Raw genomic sequence first — 23,622 nt, forward strand, 5'->3', positions numbered from 1 at the left:
CAGTGGGAGTCCAACACTCGCTGGCTGGGGTGGCCCCACCAGTACCACCCAAAAGAGGCTAGTGTAGAAGTGCTGCTGAGGAGCATGCAGGGCCCGACGCATGCTTCCAAATGGGCTCAGTCTTGCTCCTGGCCTAGGGGTCAGCTTCTTCCTCCCTCTGCTGCTAAGGAAACCAGAGCCATCTCTCTGTAGGGTTCCCACACGCTGCTCTAGAGAAGCAAGAGGGGTGTGATTGCCAGAAAGACATGGCAAGGAAGAAGCCAGGAGCACTGGTGGAGGAGGTGGCTCATGTGCTGGAGGAGCTGATGACTGTTTTTCAAAGCATTAAGGATGTTGGTACCAGGAGCAGGAGCGCATAAGGGTTTGCTCAGTGCTGCATTGCTACTAGGTGTTGAATAGGTCATCAGGACCCACAGGGACAACTGGAAAGACCCCAGAACAGCTCAACTGCTCAACTCCAGCAGGCTCAAGCCACAAGAATGCCACCCCTAGACTGCAAAGACTGCACCCTCTGAGCTAGAGACAGCAGGCAGAACATCCTCAAGAGGCTGGACACAATGCCTGCAGCCACGCAGCAATGCATATCAAAGGCATCATGTTGGCACATTGAAGCAGGTCTCCTTCCACACAGCCTGGAAACTTAGGGGCTCTGGGAAGGGCTCAAAGAAGAAAAACATCCAGACAGCCTTAGACAGCCTTTCTGACCCTTGAGAGAAAGTCTCACCAGAAATGAATGCTTCCAAGCTGGAGACACTGGTGGATGAGAAGGAAAATGCTGCAGTCAGTACTACCGAAATTGCAGCTGGCATACTGAAAGCACATAGATCCAAGCATGTCCATGGAAAGCATGTCCATGTCCAAGCAAGGCCACTGTTCTGTTACAGTCATCTCTGATGACTGAAGCTGGTGAGACCTCAATTGCTCAGAATGAGCACACTCGCTTTTAACACTGCCGTTGGGAATACAGGACAGACAGTTCTTAAACATCTGCCCTTAATGCATAGGAAGAAAACCTGTTATCAAGGATGACGTCATCTGTGGGATGTTTGGTGGCACAAGTAACAAAACCACATCAGAGTTTCCACAAGTAATAGATGGTCATTTTCTAGCACACAAAGTCCTGGACCAACACAGGATTCAGTAGTGGATCTCATCCTGATGGCCAAAGACAAGTTAATTGTGGCCCAAAGATTGGTGGCTGGCACACTGTATGCAGTAACAGGTCCTCTGTCTGCAGCCAGACTGTATCATCACCAGCAAAGTGGTGGTGGTACATAAATCGGTTTTCCAGCACTAGAAAGGCTAAAAGCAATTTTCAGCACAACAGGCCAGGAATGCACATTTAAAGGTGCAAGATTAATGAAACACAGATTATTCTCAGATACCACTGGCTGGCCCCAAACTGTTGCATTGGAAACATGACAGAAATTACCTTGGGGGGAAAGAGAGAAAAGGGAATTCCAATTTCAGTTAAGAAATGGGATTAAGAATAGTGTATTAACACCTAGAAAGAAAGAGAGTGAAGATGGAAAACTAGGAAATGAAACACAGTTCCTTTAGGTTATATGCAAAAATGTAGACAACTGAGAAGGAAAACTGAAAGAATCAATGCAAAAATGATTGCCCCTGAGGGCAAGATCAGAAGAAGGCATTTTAATCCCATTAGGAGAAATAACTCCCAATATATTTTATTGCTTGAGGTGGAAATGCATATGCAGGAACATGCTGTGTGCTGGACCCTGGCATGAGTGTTCTGCAGACCTGAGTCTATGCCATGGACATCTGTCTGGGGCAACAGAAACTTCCAAACAAATGGGAAGATACCTCTTTTTTCTACCAATGGTTGGAAATGCCCATCTCCTGGGAAAACCAAACCATGTTTGCTGGGGCAAACAGCAAAACTGCCTGCTGCAGTGCAGACAAACAGGCAGCTTTGCAGTGCTTCGCCTGCCAGTGATGGAGGAGGAGGTGCCTGCCGTGCAAACAGCAGTGACTGGAAGGGAAAACTTGGCGCTGCTGCAGGGACGGATTGGGGCAGCTCTTCCTAAAAAGGAAGATTTTTCAGGTCGGCAAGCCCTAGTACCTTGCACCTGCAAGCCTGGAAGAAGCTATGGTGAGCAGCCCTCAGGGAAGCTGAGGAGCACTGTGGCTTGGGAAGGCTGCCAGCACCTCCGGTGCTGCAAAGGGCTCAGTGGGGCAAGAGACCACACTGGGAATAGGGAATTAGAGGCTAACAGATGCAAACGCCCCTTGCCATGACTCCGTGGGTCTTTGCAGATGTGGCTGTCAGCTGTGCCTGACGTACAACACCTGGGGCCAAGCCTGCCTTGGTATGGGAATAACCTCAGGATGTTTAACTGCCTTAACTGCCTGGGCTTGGCTAGCCAAGACGCTGTGTATCAGCATCTGATGCTGGCTTGTGGTTGCGTACTCTAGAAAGCAAAGCAAAGGGAGGGCACCATGCACACCAGGGGACATCCCGAGCCAGTGGCTTTATAATGGTCCTGAACGGTCCTGCCTCCAACCGTGTGCAGGCAAGCCTGTCCTTGGCTGCACAGGCATCGCCACTGGGTTCCCGCAGTGTGCCTGAGGTGAGGATCTGGCCTGCTTGCGCCTCCCCAGGCCGTGGAAGTGATGAGGAAGGCAAATGGAATTCCCTTCCGGAATCACCAAGCTGCCGCGCCAGGAAAGGCAGCCAGCACTTCCACGGAGGAATTCCCCCCCGGGGACCTGACTTCCCCCTTCTCTTGCCCTACCGTAGCCGAAGCCTCGGCGGCAGGAAACGAGGTCCCCAAGTCCTCCGCGTGCATGGGCTGAACAGCGCACTGTGCTCGACGTGGAGGTCTTCGCCTGGGGTGTCATCAAAAAGGCTTTGCTTTTTGGCCCCCAAGCATGGGCTGGGAGGGTGGGAAAAGTGTATTTGGGGCCAACCTGCAAGCAGCCAGCATCAGAAAGCCAAGCTCTGTGCAGAAGCACGTCCGTCACTTCACATCAGCGTGGTGACCACAGCCCGGACTGTTGGGGTCTTGCTGGTACAAGAGCACAGTCTGGCAGACATTGCTGTGACAGTGATGGGGGAAGGGTGATGCTCAGCCGGAGGGGAGGTTTGCGCTGAAGGGTCTCCCAATTCATGCACATGAAAGAAGGGAAAATAACCCCAAACAAACCCTAATGCTGCACAAACCCTTGTAGGTGCCTCTGGCCGGAACCAGACTCACATCCCAGTGTGTCCTGATGAGAAGGAGCCCGGCACAGAGTCCCTACTCCAGCACAACATGTCCTTAATTTTAAGCATATACTGAGTCCTAAAGACCCACTGATGTGTGATGCCAGTGGCCTTTGGGAGTGCCTGCCAGTGTCTGCCTTGACTTAGTTTTAGAAAAATGTGTTTCGTTCATGCCACAACCACCTTTGCTTTCTCATTTCCTGCCTGCGTAGTGATTCATTTCAACGCCGGTGCTTGCTGTGGAATGAGATGCTGTTATTTTACACTTCCACTTGAAAGAAATCGAGCTCTGCAATAGAAAATTATGGGCTGTGGTTAGGGCCTTTCACTGCTGCGAAGGAGAACCAGAGAGCTGGCCACGTGGCTGCCCTCCCTGCCCTGCAGGAAGGGGGTCCTGCACCCGCCTCGCTGCCGCCTGCCGCCACTGCTGGCCTGCAAGCCTCCGGGGTAGGGCAACTCCCGCCAGCCGCCAGCGCAGCCCCAGCAGCTGGCCCTGGCCACAGGGGACACAGAGGGGAGAGGAGACGTGGCAGTGTGGCGGGGGAGGATGCCGCCAGGAAGAGCTCTGCTCTCGGGCTCCAAATGCATGCTTGCAGCCAGCCACCTTTTTTGGCCACATGATGCTATAGCTGCAGGCTCACCTTTGCCAAAAGGCTCAGCCATGGGAGCGAGAAGCTTTGGATGCAATGTCCGATGAAAGCCAGAGGGAGGGGTGGATGGAAGGAGCCCTCCGCACCAGTGTGGCCAGGAGCACATAGAGAGGAAAAGCAAGTCTTAGATTTCAGTGTAAGTTGTCTGGGCAGGCACTTCACTGGCCCGTAAATGTCACACTTAAGCCAAGAGCCCCTCGGGCCCTGTTAGCAATAACATCAGTGCCTGGCAGTTAACCGGGATTAGGGGAGGAATTCTGCAAATACTCCTCCTTTACAGGGTGGAGTGTTTTGAGCCAGTCCACGGGCTGAGAGTCATCAGCCAGCAGTACCCAGAGCTGCAGGACTGACCCAGCAGGTTCTCCGCCTCCCTGAGACCTCTGCTGCCACGAAATGGGGGCCTGTCTCCCCCACTGGCCACTTCAGCCTCTTCTGGACCCTGGTACCCCGAGCTCGCCTCGGGCAGTGGCTGCCAGCAGCTCCGGTTCCCCACGATGGCAGGAGCACATGCTTTGCTGCCGTTTCTGTGCACATCGCACAAAGCTCCCGGGCGCTTGGGGCTGCTTGGTGACCCATGGCAAGAAACAGGGGCTCTCTAGCCAGGGCTCACCAAGCCAGCCAGGCCAGTATTGGTCATCTGCCCTGCACTCATGCTGCCCACCAGAGCGGGATCCCGGGACTTGGGGAGCGAGGATGGAGCTGAGCAGCCCGGCTGAGCAAATGCTCCTCGGCAGGAGTAGCAGCATCCCTACACCTTGCTGCTCCCCACCACAAAGGAGGCACAGGCGAGCGGGAGACACTAGGGGTCGAGGAAGGGGGACTGCAAAGGGCAGGTCCATGCAGCACGGGGCAGTCCAGGAGGGGGGGAGAAGGGATGGCATTCCTCTTCTTCAAAGAATGGGGGTACCCCAGGGTGAGGGTGCCAGGGACTGATGGGTACTGCAGGGTTGGCACCACCTGGGTGGCACTCCTGAGACCTTGCCATCCCCCGGCCGTGCCTGGCCTGAAGGGAGCCAGTGTGGGAGCCAGTGTGGCAGAGGTTCCTCTGAGAGGGCAGACTGGGTTGGAGGGACCCAACAGCTCCTGTGCAATAAAGAAAAGGGTCTGTTTCCCAGACACCTCTGATTTAATGATCTCACAGAGGCCAAGTGATTTAAGGCTGTTGCATACAACCACCTCATCAGTGTAAACGTGACAGTCCCCTCCACCACAGACCCCAAAACAAGGCTCTCCCTAATAGCCCAGCTTGCAACCTTTCACCTCAAACCCAAGCCCGTGGCCTGGAAAACCTGCCGAGGTTTATCAGGGAGGCAGTGTCCCCTGGGCTCCCCAGCCCGTTCCTCAGCCTTCCCAAGCAGTGAATGACCCCCTCAACTCAGGTCATAGAAGCTTTGGTCATCCTCCATGGCAGCAAGAACATCCTTAAACTGAGAGACGACACGTCCAAAATGAGACCCTTCCCAGAACACCTTCCCGCAGCAGGTGCAGCAGTAGAAGTAGGTGAGGTCGGTTTTGTCCAGCACCCCAGGCGGGATGGCGGAGACCTGCAGGACTGTGCCATTGGCCAGCGTCACAGACTCCCCGGTGAGGTCTAACTCCTCCAGGCACTGGCAGTTTGGGTTGTAAATGGGCTGGGGTGAGTCATGGGCTGGTGTGGCAGCATCACAGGTTTGGCTTGCCTTCTCTTCAGACGTTGTCAGGTGGCCTGCAGGGACAGAAAACAGCAGATAAATCATGAGCCACTGGTGTGACGAGTGGGGGGGGGATGCAGGAGCAAAGCCCCCGTGCTGTCCCCTCACTGCCGTGTGGGGGCACCTGCAGTGGATGCCGCTCTGGATGTCTGTGGGGAAGAACCCTGCTGTGGCCTCACTTTACCCCGCTGAGGGCTGCCAGGACACTGCAAGTGGCACCAGGGCTGGGTAGAGCTTGGGTAAGAAATGCTGCACGTGAGGAGCATTGAAGCACTGGCAATCGCCGTCTGCGGTGTGCCACTGCGGATGCGGGGTCCCTATGGCCGGGACTCATTAACGAACCTGCCTTAAGAGCAGTGGGATTAGCCAGGGTCCTGGAGACATAAATCAGTAAATCAACAAGCTATCCTGGCTTGCCCAAGTGTGCTGGGCACTGGCATGCCATCTCCCTCCCATCGTGCAACCCCTTGCTCCTGCCCTGCATCCCTGGAACAGGGGCACTACCGCCAACAACCCACAGTGGCAGGCAAGGGGTCCCCACGCACCCCGAGCCCTGGCCTGGCCCTCAGCCTGCTGCGGGCTTTCTGCCTGGGGCCAGCCCGTACATGCCGTGCTGCGGGCTCCTGCCCCGAGCCGACCGACTGCTGCTGTCGCAAATGAAGTGCCACAAAACCCATGACATTTTTGGCAGCTCAGTGCAGGTTCTCACTGCTCAAGGCCCCGTAACTGAGGCCCGACGGATTCCTGGGATCCGGAAGGCGGAAGCCGTGGGCTCAGTTGACTGTCATCCATCAGGATGTCTGGCAGCAAGTGACACAGGGAGGCAGTCTGCAGTTATTACTCTGGGATGACTCATTTTTGGCAGGGGAAGCTTGTCCTGCCTGGACATCAATTAGACAACAAAAGGCATCTTGCATCTTTCCAGTGACATCTCTGGGGCTCTCAACCTGCCCCTTGTGAGGATAAGAGGAAGCTTTGTCAGGACTTAGCCTTGCCGAAGGAAAATGAAACCAGCAGTCTTGGCTGGCTCTTCCAACCGGATCCCAAAGCCTCCAGGAGCTGTGCTGTGCCATGAATTATGGCTGGGGAAAGCAAGGTTGAGGTTGGGAACATGAAGGTCAGGAGGCAGGGTCAACAGTGGTCCCCAGGAGCCTGCCCACTTGGCCAGAAAGGCCTTGGAGGATGGAGCCTGGGATTCAAACTCCTGGGGAAGCTTTTCAGGAAAATTCAGAATTGGAAACACTAGGGCCTTGATGCTGTGATGAGCCTCTGTAAAAAAAGGAAAAAAACTACGCAGCTGCATGGGGAACACCGAGCAGGACTGGGTCACCTGCATCACTGCACGGCCTCGTGGCAATCAAGGCCTGCCTTGTAACAGCCATCCCCTCCCACCAGCCCCACGCCACTGTGAAGAGTCCCACACGGCACAGGCTGCAAGATGCTGCCCAACCCCCTTGGATCTGCACAGATCACAAATCACAACCAAAGCACATGTGCACTAGGGCTGCCCTATAGCCTGCAAGGACTGGGTTATGCTGGCTCCAATCATGCTGCATCCTTGGCTCACGGCACCCAATTCCCGCTCTGCTTGCCTCACTCTCTCCTCATTGAGGATACATTGGCATTTCCTTCCCCTTCACGGGAGCAATACAGGCTGGAAAATGTGGGCTTAAAGCTGATGTTAGACACAAGGAAATGCAAAATCTTCTAATGAGGGAACCTCAGAGCAACAGGAAACCAGTAATCATGGTCGTTCCCAAAGTGTCCGAACTAGTGGGATATGGCCAGCCTCCCCATTCCTGGCAGACAGACAACCACACTCAGTGTCAAAGCTCTAACTGAAGATATTCTCAGTGTCACTGGCCTGTAGGGTTTTGCAGACCAGCACTGGACCACCAAGCAACCTGACAGCCATGCAGATTTGGGGACTGCTCACATATCAGGAACCAGCCTGAAACGCAGTCCTACTCACTGCCCATCAGCAAAGAGCTGGATTCATCATTGCTGCACTCTGAGCAAGTGTCCATCAGCAACCCTTAGCCATTCCTTGAAGCTCTGAATCTGTTTGGGACACTAAAATCCATTCCTGGAGAAAAAACAGTGACCTCAGTTTCTCATTTTCTCCAATTTTTGGCATCTGGTGAAGAACATGGGCGGTTCTCAGAAGATACCTGAGCTGTCCAGAGTGCGAACATCTCAGAAGAAGCCCTGCTCCTTTGGAGATCTCTCAGGGTTCCATGCCAGGAGGCAGCAGGTTCAGGAAAAGGCAACTCCACAAATCTGAAAAGCTGCAAAGCTTTTGCCTGGTTGTCTAGGTTGTCTCTCCAGCAAAGCAACAGAGTCATCTGTGCAAATCTTGGCTTCAGCCATGCTACGACTCTTCAGCGCTTCTCCCTGTGGCTTTCTCTTGTTGAAACAGGCTATTTCTGTGCAGAGCTTGGCTTGCTATCTTGTTTTCTTCTAAACTATTTTGGCATCGAAAAAGGCATTAAAGGCAGAGTGCTCTGCTTTCAAGAAAAATCCAGTTAACAAAGTCTTTAGAGAACTACTGCCTGACTGGTTGTCTTCTCTGGCACAGGCTCTGTAAGACCCTTGCCTGTCCTTTGCTCAGAGGTGTTTGTGGCTCATCAGTGCTACCAGGTATAGAAAGGCTTGTACACGGCCAGCCCTGGCACCGCTGTGAAAGCCATGCCAGCGGGAGGCACGTTCAGCTGTGCCCCGGCCGCTCTCAGCATCCCAGGGTGCTCCAGCGCCCGTGCTGGGACTTTCTGATAGCTGGTTGAGCCTTGATGCTTTTGCAAGAACGACTGGTCATTTGCCCTTTCTTTGGAAACTCTCCGTGCATTCGCCACGGTGCAGCCCAGCTGGCCCACAGCAGCACTGACCTCAGGTCTTGCTGGTGGGCAAAGCAAACTGGAGACGCTCTCCTTCCTGGTATGCGGAGTGCAAAGTCTCCGCACCCCCCAACCACCTCCTATCCCATCCCCCTGGTAGGTGACTCGTGAGAAACAGGCAGGCAGGGAGGAAAAGTTCATCTCTTAAAAGCATGGGGAGAGAAAGGCCGTGATAGTCACCCAGTGTTTTGCCTTTAGGTTGCACCAGCCCCCCTCCTAATTGTGGTGCTTCAAAGGGTTGAAAATGCTACATCACTTCAAAGTAACAATTTTTGAATGGGAGCTTGTAAAACTCCTCTCCCCCTGCCCCCCTCCTCCGGCCGAATTCTTTTCACGGCTTTTGAAGATGCCTGTGCTCCTGTTGCAGCGCGGCTGAAAAGGCCACTGGGCGCCAGTCGCAGGGTGCCAACCAGGCAAACAGCCTTACAGGGGGGAAAAAGTTGCTGTGAAAAGGTCAGGTCCTCCACAGCCCTGCAGAAAAAGGTTTTCTTGGGAAGACCATGGAGGGAATGGAGAAAGGGGAGATTTCTTTAAAGAGGTTTTATTTCTTCCCTCTGCTCCGCTTCTCCCCTTCTTCCCTTGCCTTCTCCAAGCAGAGTAAATGTGGCTGCCTTATCTGAGTGAGAGCACTAAAACATGGGGCAGCCCTGAGACAGTGCTCACAGAGGCCCCACGCTCCCACGACCGCTCGGCACCCGCGGCACAGGGGCCTCCTGCAATATAGGGCCCAAAACCATGCTTATCCTGCAAAGCAGACCAGCCTCAGCGCACACGTGCGTGCACACACATGCACACTCTTCCTAGCGCACTGGACATGTGCCGAGCCCTCTCTCACAGTGAACCTCTCACAAGCTTTCTGGCTGTTTTGGGCATCCTGGCAGGGTAAATCTGCTCTTCCCTGGTCCTGCGGGAAACCACCCCTCGAGCCAGGCCTGCCGCAAAACCCAGCCCCGGGCAGAGCTCTTCCCAACAGAGCTGCTCCTCCAGCAGTGCTGGCACCCCAGCTCAGTCCGATGCTGCTCACCAAACCAAAAAATCACTTGCTAAGTGATTTGCAGAGCTGAGCAATGACCGTGCCTGAGACGGAGCAAAAGGCATGTGTGGGTGTGCGTGCGTGTGTGAGGCCAAGGGAAGCCGAATATGTCATTACAATGTGCCGGGAGTTTTTAGATCTACAGTTTCAAGAGATCTGTGACCATTCATGCCAAAGGCTGGATTCCCACTGTATCTCTGGAGAGGAGAAATGAAAGCAATTCCTTATCAAATCAATTAGAAACACCTCTTGGGAACTAATAATCCCATTATAAAACATCTTGAAAATAGAAAGGCCTTTTCCCTCTCCCTCACCTCTCCCCCTCTTGCCCGGGTCACCCAAGGATGACGGAACCCAACAGGCTCTGTGCAAAGAGCTCTTGGAGGCTGAGATCTGCGGACTTTGCAAGCACACTGGGAAATGGCTGAGCAGATTCTCCCCAAGACGGAGCACCCAGGTGTGTTAGTGCTAGAGAGCTGCACAGGAACCAAGGAATGATCCTCCCCAAGCTCCTTTCCTGAAACCAGAAGCCCTGCTCAGCAAAGCAGAGAGGTCTTCCCACAGCGATCTCCCTTCCACTGCTTGCAAGCTGTGATACTACCCTTCCCTCAGCACATGGCTTCTACTACATCGCACTCGCTCCAGCTCCCGCACACCCGTGCATGGGTGGGGAAATTAGTGCCCATCGTAACACACCACACGAACCGCTGCTGTTCCCTCCTAACAGCGACATCTCCATCCGAGTCCTTCCAGCCAAGCACTGGTGTGTCCATAGGAAAGAAGATGCTGTATGACTGCAATTCCTCTTATTTCTGGATCAGATTCCTCCTCTGGCTGAGCAGGGCCATCCTTAGCAGAGGGATCCCATCTTTCTGCAGGAGGTGCAAATTCCAGGTGTGCCTGCAGCAGTAGTTTGTCAGTAAGAAACGCTGATGGAGCGGTGGGTCTGAAAGCCAGCAGCTGCTGCTGAGGCAGTGGCGAGTCACTTGGGTGAACTAGTTGTTCAGTTTGGGTCCCCGGAGCCAGAGACAGGCAGGAGGCACCCAGCAGTGACCAGTGGGCTCCCTGGCTCCACTGCCCTGCAGTGGCACTGCTCAAGCCTCGGGTCTGTGCAGACAAGGAGAAAGACAAGCCTGGTACGAATGGGACAACGTGGGATGCAGGAAGACACAGACTTCTCTGCAGCTTGACTCTGTGCCCAGGAACAAGGAGTAGCAACAAATGATGTCCGTGAGTGGTCTTGTTTTCTACTAGGATCACCCAGACCAGGAGATGCACTTGTCTCCTCTGAAATAGCCCTGCTTCATGCCCAAGCCATGGCCACGTGGCCCAGTGAACCCACAGCTCTGCTCTCCACACACTCTTCAGCCTGGGCGAGATCACCTTGCCTTCAACAATGGGTCACCAGCAAAAGCATAGTGAGAAAGACCCACAGCAATGCCACTCTGCACACCTCCTGTGCCCTGTGGCACTGCATGGTTCCTGAGGCCTAAAAACAAACAGTACCTTAATCCTGGGGGACAAAGAGCCAGCAGTGTGCCCCAAGATGAGAGCGGCATCCCAGGACCTGCAGCCACAAGTGATCACTTAGGTGTCAGTCCCGGAGGAGCCCTGGGCGTGAACTATAGGAGAGGGAGGGCTGTGATGGGCAATATGACATGTCCAAAGAGTCCAGATCTGCGGCTGCTGACGGGTGCAGCCAGAAGGGAGGGATGCCCAAGGGCAGAGCTGTCGAGCCGGGCGTGGCGTGGTCTGCCCAGGGTGGGCAGCAGCAATGGGCCACCCACCCATGACCAACGAGAAGCCTTTTGGGCTTCAGGGGTTGTATGCGAAGGTCACTGTGGCAGTGACACCAGCGAGTTGGATCCCCTACAGCCTACACCCATAACATGTGAGTCCCGGGTCAGCTTTACTGGGACAGCCCTGGGACGCTCTCACTGTGGTACAGAGGGGCACAGGAGGGCCTGGAAAGCCCAGATGGAGCTGGATCAGGGTAAACCGAGTTTGAACCTTCCCTTTCTCAGACTACACAGTCCTGACTTGCCTAGGAACAATCTGCCCACATGTGTGTGAGCCCTGGGAAGCCCAGGGGACCTTCCCCTAGGGGTTTCAGTGTCAGGGGTCTTAATGGACAACCCGAGCTCTCTTGGGGGACCAGGTATTTCTACACAGTCCTGCCCTCAGGCCCCATTTCTAGCACAAGTCCCTCTGCGTCACCCAAGCTGAGATTCAAGCACAAGGCCTTGAGGCGAAGAGCAAGGTGTTTGCCCCGGCTGGCTCACGTGGGGAATCTTGCGCTCACCTCCTCGGCTTCCCAGTGGGAACCGGAGCCTCCTGCCAAGTCCTGAGAGGCGCTCGGATCTGGCAGCGCTTGTGCAAGCCGGGCCCCTTCTCACAGCCTTGCAGCCGCACCCAGCTGTCATCGCAACCGCTTTGTGTGCGCGCGCGCACACACACGAGATTTGTCCATAATTAGGCAATTAAGGATTAGGTGTTTTGGAGAAAGCGCACATCGTAAAGACTTTGCACAAGTCTGAAAGCAGACCTGGGAGCATTCTTGGAGTACAAAGGTGCATGGGAAACCTTGCCGTGGTGAGAGATTGAACCTGATAAGAGGAGTTACGAGCCTGAGAAACGCACTCGATTGCAGGGCACTGAAGATGCCTGGTTATCTTTTCCTTCTAGATAAGTCAGATAAGCAGAGGACAAAGGACTTGGGGTTATGCAACCTGGGCTGCATTAGCCAGGCCATGTTCTTAAGATGTTCTCGGGTGAGCTCTCAGGTGTAGAAGGGAGGATGAGCTTGCTCAAAGCAACAGGCCAGGTTAAGTTGCTACAATCTCTTTTTGCTTCCCATTGTGGGAGAAAATCCTGCTGGATCCTGTGCCCCAAAGACGGAAAGAGCAATGTTTTCTGTGGCTTTGGCACACACGCGGCTGACATGCCTCTAGCTTCTTCCTGGGGCGCTTTTGGCATGACACTGATGTCAGCAGGTACATGCACAACTCTGCAAACCCACAGCCCCAAAAATGTCACTCAGTTCACAGCCCAGCAGTGTTTTCTCACATGAGCAAACAAAATTCTTCTGAACAGGCGGAGCTGGCAGGCCCCGAACCCAGTCATGCTTGGGAGGTATTTCTGGCCAGTCTCACTGCTGCAGCCTTCATTCCCAGGCCTGCGCGGCAGCACGGCAGCCCCCACCCCTGCCCCTTGCAGAGGCAGAGGGGGGAAAGCCCCATTGCCCTGCTGTGCCCTGGGGTGAAGAGAGCCTAAAAGCAGTGGTTCCCCGCTCTGAGGAAGAAGGGGGCCAGGGAGGGCAGGGAAGCCCTTGGGTCCATAGATGCAGAACCTCGAGGACCTGTGCCCTTCCCCAGCCATCAGGGCTGTGTCTGAGGGGCCCAAGCACTGTGGATGGATGGCTGCAGCAAGCAACCTCCTCACTTGCCAGGCGGCTGGGGACCCTAGAGAAGTGCACAGAGCAGCCTGAAGTATTCACGATGTGCCGAGCTCCCCTGCGTGCCTGGCCCTGTGCTGGCCTGGTCTTACGGCTGAGGCACTGGAGATGCGTGGGTTGCACCGTGGGTGTGAGAGCCATTGCGGGACAGCACGAGGATTGCCCGCCCTTGGCCCTGTGGCAGTAAGACTGGTTTGATGCTCATGGCAAAGCCAAATGCTGTAGACAGGGAAGCAGGGCAGGAAAAAACTGCATCTAGCATCAAGGCTTTGGACACAGTGTGTCCCCCTCTGGCTGTGGGTCAGAGCCCATGGCTGAGGAAAATCCTGGTGTGGCGGAAGAAGGGGAGAGAAGCTCTGCATCTTATTAGCATCAACCCTGGCTTGGAGTTGCTGTGAAGCTCCCCCAGCTCACTCGCTGCTGTCTTGCAGCTCTTCCTCCTGCCTCCTTGCACGCTGCCTCCACACACGTCCCACCAGGGTTTCACCAAGGCTCAGCCACAGAGTTGTGCGACGCAACCTCTTGAGTGAAGCCAAGGGGAAGGAAAGGAAAGAAACACTGATCGCTGATCCAGGCCAGTGCGTAGGAAATGTGCCATGAGGAAGGTGCAAAGTGGCAACTCGGCCAGTCTGCCCTGCTGCCACTCCAAGTGCCCTGCCAACCCCACACCATCCTGTCGCGCAGCATGGGGACTTCCCAGCTACCACGACTGCTCCTCCAAAAGGTCACGAGGCTCCCTGGGGTTTATCTTGAAGCTGCAGGATGCAAAGTTTGAGGAGAATAAAAATAGATAGTGTAGAAGGGGAGAGGACACAGAAAATGCTAGGGGTTGCTGGATTGCTACTGGGGTGGGAGCAGGGTGGGGATGTCTGGAGCAAGACTCCCCTATTTCTCTCTCCTCTATCCTCAGCAATGCAGGTGGATCCAAAAGAAACATCTTGATAAATGCAGGGGGCAGGAGGACCCCAACGCCAGCTGAGTTTTCCAGCAGTATCTGTCTCGACTGCAGAGTGCTGTGATGACTCTGCTGCCCACAACAGCCAGCCAGCATTCCCCATGTCTCCAGCCCCTACAAGGAGGCTTCTCAGCTTCCCTGGGCTCCTGGCAGGCCCTCTCCTCTCTGTGCTCCCATTCCTACAGCAGGCTCCTCTGTGAAGTGCTGGCAGCAAAGCGGGATTGATTGAGATTGCAACCATCGCTCTGCTGACCACGCCAGGTCTTGAATCATGCTTGGGTCCAAGCACGCGGCCAGCCTCAAGGCCGGGAGCCCCGGAACCGTGCTGCTCTGAGTACAGCGCTGCTCATCTCCATGCCATGCATGGACCCCAGCCCCCCAGCCTCCATGGGCCCTGGGACCAAGCAGGGTGTTGCACTCAGAAGAGCCATCACTGATGTCTTGTGCTTGTCAATCTGAAATACCAGTGTGGGCATGTGAGCAACCCGCTGAGGGCTGGTCATATAGGACCCCTGAGTACAGCCCAGCTTGCCCATCTCTGCCACACTTTGGGCTTCCCAAGCTGTGTTGGACTCTCCAAGCATCCCTGTTGCTGTATCTGAAGCCTCTGCCTCTCTAACTTGGAGCAGCAGAGGGAGGCCCTGCCAGCAAAGCAACATCATGGAGATAGCAAGAGCAACAGTTTCTCAAGCCGGTGAAGGCCAGAAGGATTAGTTTGCTCAGACCTACTATTCCTGCACCATGGGTGAGGCAGAGCAGGTTTTTAAGGCAGATGACGATCAGAGGCCATACAAGGCTGATGTTGCGGGGCTGCACGAGGCTTGCTTGTTATTGTGATTTCTCCCTGTATAGCATTCAGCCACCATCACTTCTTCCCTCACGTGGCAGGGAGATAGGGAAGCACTCAAGTGCCCGATGAGGATCAGATAAGCCTGGTCAGTAGCGCAGCTCAGAAAAGAGGAAGAATAGCTCTTTTTGTATTTTGCAAAATGTTTCAAACGGAAAGGGGTGATTTTATGACTAAACAAGCCTTTTCTGTTGGGCAAATCCTAACCAGATCTAATGTGATACATCCTTGCCTTTCCATCTTGCCAGACTTCATCTGGCAGAGCATCACCCAAGCACCGGTTTTCACCACACTGACTAGGCAAGAAGCTTCCCCTGGCCAGACTAGAGCCCTGTGACACATCCAGTCCGCCTGCTCACTTAGGAGCCTGTAATTTGCCAATGGCTTCCACTGTGATCACATCTTGCTGGTGCCACGTGGTGACCCACAGCACTACCACCTCCCTCTGCCCCTCTCTGCCTGCTTTAGGCATGTGAACCCCCTAAAGAAAGCTGCTCAGAGCACCCCACTGGGAAAAGGGCATTACAGGGCAAAACTGTCTGGACTTGAAACAATTTCCAACACTTCCATCAAAGCCCTCATGCGGGGAAAATGTGGCTGTGTCAGGGAAAATGTTCTCTAAAACCTGGGAAAGTCCTAGGTCCAAATTCAAGTGAGTTATTACAGGATGAATAATTTGCCTTTCATCACTTGGAAGCACTGTCATAAAGATCTGGGAGCCAAACACAGTGGCACTGACCCAGATTTTGCTGCAATAAACTCCAAAATGTAAGCAGCCCTGGCTCTGTGCAGCTCCAGGCCCTGACTCCAAGAACACCTGGGGAGCTGCAGACTTCTATCAAAGGTTTCTCCTGCAGAAATAGTCTCCATGCACAGCTGGTGGGCGTCCCAACATCCTTGGCTCCATCTGCCCCTACTCAGACCCTGCTTGCTTCTTCTCACAGAGGTGAAACCAAGTGGGAGCCGGCTTTATCTCCTTGCCTGGGGAAGGGGTTGGTGTGGTGGAAAGAGCATTTTCTTCCTAAGGAACTGGGTGCTAGACAACCAGCATGATCTGACCAGTCTTGAGGAGCTTAATCCATGCTCAGCAGCATGAATGAGACAACATGACCCTGGACAGAGCTGTGGCAGCACAGGCAAGTCGCCTGGGTAACCTAAGTGCAGGGCTCCCCATGCTGAGTGCCACAGACTGTGCACTGAACCTGCATTCGAGGGCAGAGCAGGTCCCTTCCACCTGCCTCCTCCAGAAGGAAAATGCAAAGTAAATCGGGGAATGGCAGACGGCAACTGCTGTCTTCTGCCATCTGCCAAGAAAGCACTCACTGGAGGGCAGAAGGTTGGAAGGACATTATCAAGGATTTAGCAGCGACCTTTCCATGTTTCTGCTCCACAACATTTGACCAAAAGTGGGTCATTTTCCTGGGACAGCCTAGTTTAGCTCACACTGATGGTCTCTCAATCCCAGCAACCCTGGCAGAAATCTAAATAGAAATAGAAATCCCAAGCCGGTTTGAGCCCTGGGGCACAGGGGACCTCACAGGCAAATCCCTAGGAGGGCTTCGCTTCAGGCCAGGTATTACTTGCCTAGCTGTGGCCATCTGCCCAGTCCAGATCCTCCCTGGCACAGACACAACTCAGCTTACATGGGCCAACCTATATTCTATATCCCCATTGCAGCAAAACACCGAAACACCTGCTCCTGGTTTGGTGAGATCAATCCTGTTGCAATGCACATGTTGATGGGTTATTGAGATGCAGCCTAGCCAGGTCAGGCATGCAGGCAGGGAAGAAATGACAGGAACAAAGTGCTGAGATTTAGGAGGATGCAGCACCTCTTGGTGCTCTCTTGCCAACCCTGGCTGTCCTTCTGGGAGCTGCTTTGGTGGAACAAAGAGTCCTGACGTGTCACTGGAGGATGCTGAGACATTTTCTGGCCTTGACCTCTCCGTGTCTAAGGACACATCCTGGTAACATCTCATCCAATGCAACAGGCATGTGGCTCGAACCTCGCCCAGCAGACCGATGTCTTTCCCTTGATGGAAGCTGCATCATTCTGTCACATGGGAAGCAGGGCTGGAGGGGGACCCAGTGAGAGGCAGAGGGAGAAGAGGGGCCTCATGGCACACAGGGGGCACAGGGGCTGTGCAGATACGGTGTAAAGGACAGAGAAGTGGGGGAGCCCCATAAGAGCGTGCGTGGAGGAGCACAGGGATGTCGACTGAAGGATGATGTGTGAGACATCCCCAGTCCAGTCATTCCATACAGAGGGGGAAGGGGAAACCGCTCACATAGCTGAACACAAACCACAGCATTTCTATTTCCCATACTCTAAAACTGGCTGAACAGGCCAGGCTGGTCTCTGGGTACATATAAACAGTGAGTGCCCTCCCCAGAAAAACCTCTGGGAGGATGCCCTGGCCTTTCGGAAAGCGCTGTGCTCCCAGCTGCCAGCACCATGGGAAAAGCCGCCCCACCACGTCTCTCCATCCTGCAGAGCCACACATGCGGTGCCGACGAAGCCGCAGCCTCCCGGGAGCGCTTTGCAGCCAGCAATCGCAAAGCATGTTGTGCTGGTCCTGCCTGTCCCCTATCACATAGATGGGGAAACTGAGGCACAGAGGCGGTCAATGATGTGCTTAAAAACTGTTGAGAGAACCTGGGCTCAGGAACGGTGGCAGAAAGAGCAAATGTTTCCGTCCCAGCGCGCCTGGCTGCACACACCTCCGTGCAGACAGCATGTCTGTGGCATGTGTCACTCACCACCAAAATGCGGCTCCCTCCAGGGAGAAGCACAGAAGAGTAAACACCAGTTCTGCGGAGCAGCTCGGGGCAGGGAGCGGAGGAGGCCTCCCAAAGGAGCCTGCAAGAGCTTTTCTGGGCAGGCAGCACTTACTGACTCCTCCTGCAACCTGACCTAGTTTAACAGCGATTGTGCAGGTGAGAAAGGGATCGTGTCATGCATTAGCAACCACTCACAGCAAGGAGGCATTTCACAGCTGAAGCTTAGTTTCCCAAGGCAGGTAGTAATGGCCTCAGGCTGTCACTTGGGCCACTGCTGGCATCTCACCTACCTAAAACATCCCAAGTCCAGGCAATCACATGCAAAACCCAGCAGAGCTTCTCTCAAGGCAGATCAGCTCTTCCACATGGGACTGCAGGAGGAAAGAGCTGGGAGGCTCTACTTGGACATGTACAAGCTTAATCAGGCACAGTTACAACAGCAGCAGGTGGGGGTGGGGGGGACCCCTACTCTCCATCTGAGAGTCTCAGGCTGACCTGGGAAGGTCCCTTTCTGCCCTGGAGACTGGGACCAGGGCCTGTGTGTCTCTTGCCTGAGGCTGAGCTCTCCAAAGGGGGTTAGGAGACTCTCCCATCCCACCTCGTCCATTTCCACTGCATGGAGGCATCCTCATCCCATCAGAAACTCTGTCCCTCGTTTTTATCTCCCAGAGGCGCAACCTTGGGAAGGAAGAGCCCAGAACAACTCGCTGGCAGGAAAAGCCATAGAGAACAACCAGGAGCAGCCAGCACAAAACCCTAGAGAGATGAGAGCACATGGGGACCTGGGAACGGGTACACTGCAGCCAGAGATGACACAGCCTCAGCCTGCTGCTTCTCCCAGCCCCCAGGGAGACCTGGAGCATACGAGACCAAGAAATCCCACGGGGAAAAAGAACACATTAAAGTGTCACTCCCCTCCCAGTAAGTCAGGCCAGATTCACAGCTGCTGAGCACCAGTGTTCACAGCTGTTGCCCTGCGCTGGTCCTAGCCAGGGACTGGGGGAAATCTACGATGCTTTACAACTCACAAGCTGCTGTCTGGGCCCTGCAGCAGAGTAGAGCCGGCCACAGGGCAGTGACTCCCAGCTGGGAAGTGAGACCCTAAGAGACAGGTGCCTCATCACTGCACCAAGCCATTGGCACCCGCTCTCTTACTTGCATCATCCTCTGCCGTCAAGCGTCTGCTGCCCTCCATTAGCTGCCTCATCCTCTCTTTGGAGATCTTCAGGTACTTGTCGCAGTTGCACACCTGGTGAAAGAGAGGGGACAAGGTCAGTGAGATGACAGCCACGCTTCCAAGATATCTCTGCGCCCAGGAGAACATCACCGCACCGGGAAATTGAGACAAGGCCTGTCCTACCACATACTGGGTGGCAGAAGGGGAGCAGAGGCAGGCTTTTGGGTCTGCAGCTCTATACATGGTCACAAAATCCTCCTTCCCAGAAAGACCCCATTTTACAGCGCTTAGCCACATCTGTCAGTGGCTCCTTCCCGTGAACACCTGGAGCAGCGCCTGGGACTGGCTCATGCTCTGGGCTGCAAGAAGCACCTGTGGAGGATCTGTCGGGATCCAGGCGGTGTGAAGGATGGGCCTTCACAGCCAGCCAGGCAGAAGGTGACCTCCAGGCTCATGATGCAGCAGCTCCGTGGCAGAGGCTGCCCCAGCACCCTGCGGTGCCGAGGCACCCGAGGGGGCACCAGAGGAGGTAGGTGCCCTAGCAGACACAGCTCCTGCTCCCAGCTGAACCCTAGGGCAAAGTCGAGCCCAGCCTCTGGTATAAATGCTCCTGTAAAGAACAATGTTATCAGAGAAGCCTGTTAAAAGCCCATAATAGAGCTATTCATTAGGAGCCCAGAAGTGAACACAGAAAATTCAGAGGAGCGTTTGAGATTTAGCCCCCTCCCAGCAACGAAGGCATTGCATGCCTGGCAACCACATCAGGGCAGCAGATACCCACTGCCTCCTTTCTCCCTGGCATTTCTCACTCAGACCGTCCCCTGTATAATGCCATAAAATGCCAGAAACAGAGGCTGGCCTAAAGCATCAAAAAGAGTTTGGGCCACAGCTTCAAAACTTGTTCTCTCCTGTCCCATAAGACCTGCTGAGACTGCAGTGTATGCCGAAGGGACAAGCTGGGGTCTCAACTGGCAGAGGCTGCTCTGCTGGGTCCATCTTTTATGTAGCACCAGTAATACATACAAACACGTTTTCTAAACTGACTCTTGGTCTGGGAAATGCCCCTTCAGAGCTCTCCAAGTGGCCTGAGCTCCTGCAAGTGCCCTTAAGGAGCCACCCCTCTCCAAGGGGTCGGTACCAGGTACGGAATTCCTGAAAACACTGGCCAGCAAGGAAGACCCAGAGCAAGGTTTCTTGAGCTGAAATCAGGGTGCAGCCAGATGTGCTCACCCAGAAGCAATTAGCACTAAACCTCCCCTGGACAGAGTCCTAACCTGTGCATTTCAGCATGCTCCACTTCACAGCCTTGCTCTTCTCTTACCCTCCCAGTTTGGAAGAAAGTATTTTAAGGCAGTGGAAACTACCAGGCAGACTCGAGCCGATTCCTGGGATGTGCTACAACACCTTTAGCTTGTTATTTGTTTTAAGGGAACGATCTTTGCTTGCGGAGCATTTTGAACATGCTGCACCCAAAGAAAGCAGTGAAACAGCTGCATAACTTCACCAACCAGAACAAGTTGCCTGCCTGGGGGTTTGCTCCAAAGCCTGTTGAAACCAGAAAGTCTTTCCATTGCTTGAACGGGCATTGGAGCAGCCCTCCAGCAGCTCGGTGTTTGTGGTGCGCTAGCTGGAACGGTGCTGGGGTCACGGAGCGGCGCAAAGATGCCCCTTCTTCCCACCCAGCTGCGTAAAAGAGGGAGGTGGAAGGATGATTTGCTTGAAAATGACCTTGCCACAGTGTACCGCTCTCTCTGGTCCCCAAGAGATATTTCCACCCACAACCTACACAGCAGCTGCAAAAGCAGCGCACAGTCCCCAGCCTGGGCACGATTTTGACCATGAGATGATGCCAGGGCTCCACTCCCTGAAGCCGCACTGCAGGCAGAGCCTGATCTGAGCGAGAGAGAAAGCCGTGTGGCAGCAAGGCCATCGGGGCCAAGAGCTCTCCAGGGACCTCCTTTCCCAGGCAGCTCAGCAAAGGCACCCGAGTTGCAGCCACTTCCTCCCGGCCCTCCGCGGTGGCTCTGCAGAGCACTGCGTGGCCTGAATTCAGCAAAGCAAAACCTCCCTCCTCTCCTCGGCATCCGATCAGATGAGCTGGCCTCCAGCTCCCACCGAGACCTGCTGCATTGCCTGCCGAACAGGAAAGTGAGGGCAAGCTGGGCCGCTGAGCACGGCAGCAGGAGCACACCCTGAGCCCTCTTGTTGCTTAGCAGAAGGAAAGCTGTGCTGCTGTGCAAAAATCCTCCCGATCCCCGCAGCGTCTGCTGCCCCTCTGCCCTGCCTCCAGCTGGGCCTGCCGGGAACAGAGGAAGAGGAGGAGGGTGAGCTCCTGGCTGAAGGCAGCAGCCAAAATCCCACAGCCTCGGCCACCAATGAGAAAGGCTTCAGTAGATGCAGCTCTGGATATCGCACTGTCACAACCCATGGCTAATTTTTGCTCAAAGCCTAAATCCACCGCTCTGACGTTGACAGGGAAATGCCTCAGACAGACAGACACACGGATGGACAAGGCACCATCTTGAAACAACCCAAATTTCTTGGAAGTCTTTGCACCACTTTTAAAAGCGAATTTCATCCAAATCCCCCTCAACTTTACAGCCTAAGGCATCAAATACAGTTTGCGTGCTTGCATACTGCTCCTAGTCACTATATTTTTTTTCCTTTTTCTTCCCTCACACTGTGAAAAACCTCAGCAAATGCTCAGGACATCATGGGCTAAGGGTGCCCAGGGGCCCCTGCGGGAGCGGGACCTGGGCCCACCTCTGCCAGTCTCCTCTTCCCGGGAATGTCCCAAGCCCTCCCCGTGCAGCCCTGAAACAGAGTCCTCCTCCACTCTCGCATTAAAAAAGAGGTACCCAGAGGAAGTGAAACTGCACAAAACCCCAGGAAAGCAGAAAGAAGATCTTATTTGAGAGAACGTGAATTTTCAGAGGGGCCAGATCAGCAGTTCAAGTTATCAGATCATAAGGGAGATGTCACTTCTAATTTCACTGAGAACATCACATGAGGGAGGGTTACACTATAACCTAAGGAGGCTACCTGATACAATCTCATCTGATCTTCTCAGTATTTAACTGCCTGAAAAAACAAAGACCGGAGATATCGCCGGCTCACTTTCACACATCTGCCTCTCGCCTTTCCACTCCCTCTCCCTGGCTCTGCTTTGCACGGGCTCACGAATTCAGCCACCTTGGTGTGACCAACCCATCAGCTGCGCAGGCAGGGCCTGTTTATGCTCCCTCCTGAAAGACGGCTGTGAAAAAGGAAAGAGGAACACAACTGAATTCAGGGATGTGCAGGGAAGACAGACCAAGTCTTTCCTTTTGGCTAAACACTCAACCGCAGTGGTCCTGGGGCTCTGCACAGACCCTGATGCAGCTGCACAGCAGAGCCATGCTCTGTCCTGCCAGCTCTGATTTCGGAGCTCATATTGATGCTGTGGGATAGTCAAAGAGGCCTCAGGGCTTGAGTGAGGGAAGTCCTAGCCTATGAAGGCCAGAGATGCAGCCCTCCAGGCAGACTGCACCCCCAAATTTCCAGGAGTCCTGCTGCATCGTCTATTTTGGAGAATTTTAACTGTGACTCCCAAAGGCTCATCCTGTGCAGCTTGTGGCTTTCAGGGCGCTGAGTGGATGGGTGCATTTGCTTGCTGTCCTCCTTCATTTGTGTTCCTGATGGAGGCTGACAGTTGCTCCTTCCCTCCAAAAGCAGAGCAGATGTTTGCGTGGAGATCCCACAGCCTCCCCAGGCAGCCATGGGACTTCTCCTCTTTTTTGTCCAGGCAAAGCCACCTTCGAGTGCTGCAGCCCATGCCAAACTGAAGGCTGCTGCCTTCCTCAAGGTGAGGTTCCCATGTTACGCTAGAAAATAAAGGGAGCAAACAGCATCGCTGCCCTGTGAGCCACCCGAAGTCCTTGCGTGGCTCACAAGGTGCCTCGTGCAATTTGCAGGACTGCAGCCTGCAGCCAAGGATGAACAGGCCCCGGCGGCTGCAGCTTTCCTCCTGGTAATGCCAGCAGGTCCCAGAGACTCGTGCCAAGCTTTGTTCAAATTGGCCTCGCTCCTGGTGGGACAGTGACAACAGGGTAGCAAACCTAGCTAACCTGAGGGAAAGAAAGGGATCAACGGAGGCTGCAAGCTAGAAAGCGGCATTTAGCCTGTGTGTGTGGGAGACACACAGGGACGGTAGCGGAGGTGTGGGAGGCATGCACAGGTGCAAAGAGGAGAGAAGAGGTGAAGGGGGTCTCCCAGCTCTTACCTCCTGGGCATGGCTGCAGCATGTGACAGCCGCTCCAGCATGTTGGCAACTGCCCAAAGAAGCTCCGGACCACAAGGCCCCCAAGCCTCCACCCCAACATGGACGTAGCTGGAGCCCACAGGGCAAACGGCATCTGCTTCCCCATTCATGCCTGCTGGGGAAGTATGCACGGACAGCCCACAAAACCCACCTCAATAACCAGTCTCGGCATTTTTAAGCGTGATGTCTCCACGTGCACTTCCCCAGCAGGCATGAATGGGGAAGCAGATGGGGATAGCACGATGTCTCCACAGTGTTTGGCAAGAGGTGCCAGGCATGCTGAACAAGGACTCCTGGGTCCCATAATTCTCTTAGGTGCCTTAGGCAAATCTCTCTGCTTTTCTGAATTTCAGCATCTTTATAAAATGAGGCAACCTGTTTCCTTGGGCTGAGGTATGCCCTGGCAGCCCACAGACAGCAGAGCATTTCCCTCTTGCGTGGGGCTTCCAGACGCTCTGGTAACAAGGCTATAGCCCATGCCATCTCCTAAGCCTCCAGGCCTTTGCCATCGTCAGCTTCGCAAAAGCAGGGCGCAGGCTCAGGGCTAGATAAGCCACCTAGCAGCAGAGCCAATTAGCTGTAATAAAAATTGCAATTTTTTTTTTAATACCTTG

General features: G+C 54.4%; 1 protein-coding gene across 19 annotated transcripts in view; it reads right to left on the minus strand.

Moving 5' to 3' along the window:
* Positions 1-4,983: 4,983 nt before the first annotated feature.
* Positions 4,984-23,622, minus strand: part of EXD3 (exonuclease 3'-5' domain containing 3) — a 333,234-nt gene continuing 314,595 nt past the window's right edge. For all 19 annotated transcript variants that reach the window (XM_026106225.2, XM_026106223.2, XM_064523551.1 and 16 more), the window contains 2 exons: positions 18,687-18,780; positions 4,984-5,581 (listed from right to left, as the gene is read on the minus strand). In XM_026106225.2, coding sequence (XP_025962010.2) covers positions 5,247-5,581; positions 18,687-18,780 — 429 coding nt within the window. In that variant the 3' untranslated portion in view covers positions 4,984-5,246. The remainder of the gene's footprint in view (positions 5,582-18,686; positions 18,781-23,622) is intronic.

Source organism: Dromaius novaehollandiae, chromosome 20 (genome assembly GCF_036370855.1).
Source record: "Dromaius novaehollandiae isolate bDroNov1 chromosome 20, bDroNov1.hap1, whole genome shotgun sequence".
Taxonomy (NCBI): Eukaryota; Metazoa; Chordata; class Aves; order Casuariiformes; family Dromaiidae; genus Dromaius; species Dromaius novaehollandiae.